This window comes from Colobus angolensis, unplaced genomic scaffold, assembly GCF_000951035.1.
Source record: "Colobus angolensis palliatus isolate OR3802 unplaced genomic scaffold, Cang.pa_1.0 Scaffold324, whole genome shotgun sequence".
NCBI classification, from domain to species: Eukaryota; Metazoa; Chordata; class Mammalia; order Primates; family Cercopithecidae; genus Colobus; species Colobus angolensis.
In genome coordinates this window covers 1,301,605-1,308,444 of record NW_012116533.1, presented here as the reverse complement: position 1 = coordinate 1,308,444, position 6,840 = coordinate 1,301,605, and the positions used below count along the sequence as shown (strand labels likewise).

Sequence of the window (6,840 nt, the reverse complement as noted above, 5' to 3'; positions counted from 1 at the left end):
TGTTCCTATTCGGCCATCTTGCTCCGCCCCCAGCTATATATTTTTAAATTATTTCTTTTTTCTTTTCTTTTGCTCTGTTGCCCAGACTGGAGTGCAATGGTATGATCTTGGCTCACTGCAACCTTTGTCTCTCGGGTTCAAGCGATTCTCCTGCCTCAGCCTCCGGAGTAGCTGGGACTACAGGCACCCACCACCACACCCTGCTATTTTTTTGTATTTTTAGTAGAGATAGGGTTTCACCATGTTGACCAGGCTAGTCTCGAACTCATGACCTCCAGTGATCCGCCCACCTCAGCCTCCCAAAGTGCTGGGATTACAGGTGTGAACCACTGTGCCCGGCCTTACAATTATTTCAGAATGAATAACTATTTTTATCTTTCTCTACTAGATTTTTACTCTTGAGAACTATGATAGAGAATATAAATACAGTGAGCCTTTTTGACACACTACCCATGAGCATTGGTGGGTTTTCTGGGAGGACATATGTTAGGGTTCTGGCCCAGTTTTTCCGAGATTTTTCTGGAGCAGTGCTGTCTGATACAGTAGCCACTAGGCAGATATTTAAATAAAAATTAATTAAAATTGAAAATAAATTCATTGGTTTTAGCCATATTTCAAGCGCTCAATAGCTATATGTGACCAATGGCTACCATATTAGGCAGCAAAGATAAAGAATATTTTTATCATCACAGAAAGTTCTATTGGTAAGGGCTGAGGCATCTCCAAAGGTAGTCTCAGCTCACCATACTAAGTTAGGATTCTTCCTTCTTCCTGTAGTTCATAGCAGAAATCCCAACAATGGGTGGGGCTAACTCATATATGTTATACCCATTTGAAATTACACACCTAATACTATTGTCCACAGTTCTGTTTTATGTCTTCTTTGGAATAGTTGCTGTAGAAAAGCTTCAACCAGGCATAGGGGGAAAAAAAAAAAACTGTGGGGTTCTGGATGCTGAAAGATAAAGCGAGTATAGGTAGGAATGACTTGTCTATATGTGGCTCTGCTCCCTCAACACTGGGGGCCCAGCTGTTGTTTTTCAGACCCCCTGCCCCCCTACCCCCGGCAATGCTGCCTTTTGCTTGAGTCTCTATGGAGCATGGAGTTGGTAAGATATGTCCTTGGTGTTCACAGTTAGAAATTGTAATACTTTATTTGTAGAAATACCATTTTAGGGAAAGGCTAGATAGGTTGTATACTATTAAAACAAAAAAAGTTAGTTTTTTTTTTTGGACTTGAGATTCCATTTGTTTTTTTTTTTTATGTATGACTCAAAGTGCATAAATATTAAGTGTACTGCTTGATTAGATTTAATAAGCATATATACATATAGACCTCTGTGATCATCACCATCTAGATTAGGAAAACACAGAACATTTTCAGTACCCGTGAATGTCCCTTGTGTCCCCTCCTAGTCATTACCACATTGGATTCTCTTTGAAAGAAGAATCCAGCCTCCTTTTAAAGTGGCTTTTTCTGTGAGAAAGCATTCTGTTTCAAACAACTCCTACCTTTTTACTTTAAGAAACACAATCTTTGTATGACAGGGTGCTGCTGTGTTTGACTATACCACTCAGCTATAAATTCACATTTAAAATCTGCTAGAATAGTAATGGAATGAGTAAATACACTATCCAGTTGATAAACAGAACTTGACCTAGTAAAATCAAAGTAGTCCTATTGATAAGACTGAGGCTTAAACTCTAAAAAAAATTTAGTAAAATCTCTGATGATTATGTTTTATTGTCATGGGTTTTTCTTATGCTCAGAGACATTATCAAAATGTAGAGAACATTTCAGTAAACTTTGAGTGTAATTTTTTTTCCCTTTATGAATTTGGAAGCCGGGACTAGCCACTCTTTGATTTTCCACTGCCTTTCTGAGAACAATAGCCTCAGTGTGGGAAAGGAGGGACAGTTGGAGTCTGTTGCTGGTCTGACTTAATTCTTGCTGTCTCTTAGGCTAAGCTAGTACATTAGAAGCCTGTTCAATAAAATTCACACCTACTTTTTAAATGAACTATTGTAAAGACTCTCAATCTTACTAGGAATCTAAAACACAGGAACTTCCCTCACATAGGAAATCAGAAGGATGCAGGAGACTAGAAGCACCACATTTGGAGCCAACTGATGATAGCAATATTGTCATAACTAGGATTACTATGATCACAAGAGGACGAAATAACTGATAAAATTACTAAGAGTAAAAAAAACAAAGAAGGACTTCTTGTGGCTTCTGCTATCCTAGAACTGCTCTCTGTAGCAAGAACTGGTCAATAGCATGCAGAGGGCAACTCTGACCTGAAGGACATGAGAGCCCATTTTGTCTCTGCAGAGCAGCCCTCCTGTGTGTGGTGTACATGGTTTCTGTGTAGGTTTCCACTTGCAAATTTGCACATCCTTGCACATACGTAAAACAAGTTATTTTATCTCCTTTATCCATATTAAAGAAAAGTAGGAGAATCAGGAGAACCATCCTCTATATGGCCAAGCTGGTAGTTCTTATGGATCACACTGCTTAACAGCTGGTTTTCTTCTTTCCTGTATTAGCAATGGCTAACGTGTGACAAACACCTAAACTTGCAGGCTAATGAACTGTGTTATAGCAGATTTTTATTTGTTTGTTTGTTTTTTTTTTTTTTTTTTGAGATGGAATCTCGCTCTGTCGCCCAGGCTGGAGTGCAGTGGCCGGATCTCAGCTCACTGCAAGGTCCGCCTCCCAGGTTTATGCCATTCTCCTGCCTCAGCCTCCCAAGTAGCTGGGACTACAGGCACCAGCCACCTCGCCCGGCTAGCTTTTTGTATTTTTTTAGTAGAGACGGGGTTTCACCGTGTTAGCCAGGATGGTCTCGAACTCCTGACCTCGTGATCCGCCCGTCTCGGCCTCCCAAAGTGCTGGGATTACAGGCTTGAGCCACCGCGCCTGGCGCAGATTTTTATTTGTATCTTGCTTTTTCAGTGGGTTACTTTATCAACTTTTCTACCAACTGATCTAACATTTGAAATACCAAATTGTATTTATGTGTATAAGAAAGAAAGATAAAAAGAGAATATGCGCACATGTATGTATGTATATGTGTATCTCTACTTTGTCCCTGGCAGTGTTCTCTGTATCTTACCAACTAGGGTATTACCAAATTAGAGTTTCAGTATGATGTTAATTGATGTTCATAGTGGTGTCTTTTTTTTTTTTTTTTTTGAGATGGAATCTCGCTCTGTCGCCCAGGCTGGAGTGCAGTGGCCAGATCTCGGCTCACTGCAAGCTCTGCCTCCCGGGTTTACGCCATTCTCCTGCCTCAGGCTCCTGAGTAGCTTGGACTACAGGCGCCCGCCACCTTGCCCGGCTAGTTTTTTTTGTATTTTTTAGTAAAGACAGGGTTTCACCGTGTTAGCCAGGATGGTTTCGATCTCCTGACCTCGTGATTCGCCCGTCTCGGCCTCCTGAAGTGCTGGGATTACAGGCTTGAGCTACCACGCCTGGCCATATAGTGGTGTCTTTAAGATGTGGCTTTGCCTATTGGTTAATCAAAGAAAGTTAAAATCACCTTCAATTTTGTTTTAGTGTTATATCTGTCTTAATCAAGTTTGTTTGAAAATGTAGTAGTAGTCTGTGCTATATTTGATAGTGTGTTATTAATAAGAATGTTTGATTCATCAAAATATCCCATTCTCTTCTTATCCTGGATCAAGGTTTCTCCTCTAAGGAAGGTGAAATGTGCTAGAAGCAGTTATCTGTAGCACTAAAGTACTTACACTTGAGACTTGTAGGTTATGATAGTTGTTAACAGATAATCACAGAGCAATAACAGCTCAAATTCCATGTGTAACTTCTATATTTGTTACTAATACTTGCATTACAACATGTTTTGTTAAGGTTGGTTTTCCTGATCATATTTACTTTTTCTTTAATGTAGTCCAGCAAAATTAAAAAAGGAAGCAAAGGAGACTGTACTGTACTGAAGCCCACACTTATGGCTGCTGTTCCGGTGAGTACAGAATATGAATATGAGCATAAGAGGATCGTTTATTTAATTTATTGCTCGTACTTGGACCTTTTAAAAAGTAATACTCTTAGATATGTCTACATTTTAAAATAATTTTACCTTGTTGAAATCACAGCAAATATATTCGTTAAAATCTTAGGTACCGTACTGGGGAAGACAAAATGGCAAGCTTTTGAAATGTATGCCTGTTTGAGTTTGCTGATACATGAAAATTATGTGATGAAAGTGACCTACTTCAGATTACCTACTGTGAGAATTGGTCAGACCATTTTAAGATAGAATATACTCTAAAGACCATCTTGTTTAATCTCTTAATTTAAAAAATGAGGAAACTTTAAGCCATCCTAGGGAGCTGAAGAATCATATACAAGGTCGAGGATCTAAGCCCTCCCAGCCCTCTTATGGTGATTAAGTAAACTGAAAATTGGAGAGAGCTCCCAAAGGAAAAACGTTTAATTCTATATATTCAGAATCCTCATGTGAAATACTGCCTTAAAAACAAAAAACAACAAGATGCTACATTTTATAGCCTTGTAATGATGAATTTTGAAACATTTAACACCATGTTTCAGATTTGTGTAATCAAATATCTTCTAGCTTTTTTATGCTTCAGAAACTCCAGAAAGACTGTGTGTCACTACTGCTTATATTATGATCAGACTTGAAATCTTATCCCAGTATCTTTCACAGAATTACTTTTGTATATGGAAAGTCTGAGATTAGATAAGAAAGTATTCAGTCCAGATTTTTCTGAGAATTACAGATGAAAGATACTTTATGGTCGTTTTAGCTTCTAATTGCAAAATTACCAAATAACAAAGAAGTAGAATAGGTCAGAGAAGACTTTGTCTTTTTATTTAGAGGTTCTGTATAATTCATAAAGTTTTCAAACAGAAAGAAGAGGCTTCTGACTAAAACCATAATATAAAGTTGCTAATAATAGCTAGTGCAGTGCTTCCTGTGTGCTAGGGAGGCACTGTGCGAAATGCCTTAGATAAATGATCTCACTTAATTCTAAGACTGCAAGGTGGGCCCTGTTACCCCTATCTTACAAAGAAGGAAAGTTGCCCCAAAGCCACACAGCTCATAGGTGATGGAATCAATGTTTGAACTCCACCAATCTGATACTGGTGGAGTATCAGTCTACCAGTCTTCTTAACCACTATGGCTGTCTATTTAGGACTGTTGTATGTTCTTGTTATTATTTCATTTTGGAAAACAATACATTGGCTTTATTATCTAGCATACAGAATTCCGTAGCAAACCTTATCAGATAACATAGGAAGAGGTGAGGGCTGAGGTGTTTAAGAAGTAATCTCCAGTAATGGGATGGCTGGGTCAAATGGTATTTCTAGTTCTAGATCCCTGAGGAATCGCCACACTGTCTTCCACAATGGTTGAATTAGTTTACAGTCCCACCAACAGTGTAAAAGTGTTCCTATTTCTGCACATCCTCTCCAGCACCTGTTGTTTCCTGACTTTTTAATGATCACTGTTCTGACTGGTATAAAGACACATGCACATGTATGTTTACTGTGACACTATTTACAATAGCAAAGACTTGGAACCAACCCAAATGTCCATCAGTGACAGACTGGATTAAGAAAATGTGGCACATAGACACCATGGAATACTGTGCAGCCATAAAAAAAGGATGAGTTCATGTCCTTTGTAGGGACATGGATGAAGCTGGAAACCATCATTCTCAGCACACTATCGCAAGGACAAAAAACCAAACACCGCATGTTCTCACTCATAGATGGGAATTGAACAATGAGAACACTTGGACACAGGAAGGGGAACATCACACACCGGGGCCTGTTGTGCGGTGCGGGGATGGGGGAGCTGTAGCACTAGGAGATATACCTAATGTAAGTGACTAGTTAATGGGTGCAGCACACCAACATGGCATATGTATACATATGTAACAAACCTGCATGTTGTGTACATGTACCCTAGAACTTAAAGTATAATAAAAAGATAATAATAATAAAAAAAGAAGTGATCTCTGATTTTAGGCCTGAAGGATAAGCACAGTTAACACATAGGCTGCTTATCCTCTAACTGCCCATTGTCTGTTCTTCCCTGCTTTACTTTGTGTCTTGAGGGGCTACGTTCTATGCACGAATTACCAGTGCTTCCTTGCCTTATGACTTCTGGTTGGGTTCAGCCAATTGGAGGCCCTCATGAGAGATCAGAGGGCAGAAAGAGAGAGTCTGGACACTTATTATTACCTTTGCTCCTTTCCTGCTGGGCTGCAAATTTTAGCAGTTGTCAGGAGACCCTGTTGGTTACTCTCCTTCCCATTGTTTGTAACCAGGTCTTTCCCATGGCTAGAGTCCTCATCCAGGTTCCAGTGACACTTTTCTTATTTCTTGAGGCCTTGAGAAGGTAAATGGTCTCCTATGTTGCTAGTCCATTGGCACCTCATCAAATATTATCGGGTTTCCTTTTTAGCTCCTCCTATTTCTCCAGAAATAGGCCATTTAAAAGAAAAATACTTTTTATTGAGAATTATTTTTGGTAGAGTCTGTTTTTTGAGTTTGTTTCTTTCCTGGGTCAGAATGAAAGATTGATTGAATACTATAACATTCACAATGAGAATTCAGAATAAGTCACTACTTATCAGCTGTGGCTCCATTGAACATCATGTAATGTTAGGTTGAGATAAAGGGTGACTTAATGTGCTAACCATAAACTCTGCCAATGTGTTACAACTGTATTATGTTCCTTACTCATCAAGGCCTTGCCTAAGTCTATGATTAGTACCCAGTGCTGGAAAGAACAGTAGACATGGTTCTCACACATCTGTCTCATTCCCAAGCCCCTGCCCCCT

General features: G+C 39.3%; 1 protein-coding gene across 3 annotated transcripts in view; it reads left to right on the top strand.

The window, feature by feature from the left end:
• ACSL4 (acyl-CoA synthetase long-chain family member 4) overlaps positions 1-6,840 on the top strand; it is a 90,642-nt gene that overhangs the window by 62,238 nt on the left and 21,564 nt on the right. For all 3 annotated transcript variants that reach the window (XM_011951671.1, XM_011951672.1, XM_011951670.1), the window contains one exon: positions 3,915-3,986. In XM_011951671.1, coding sequence (XP_011807061.1) covers positions 3,915-3,986 — 72 coding nt within the window. The remainder of the gene's footprint in view (positions 1-3,914; positions 3,987-6,840) is intronic.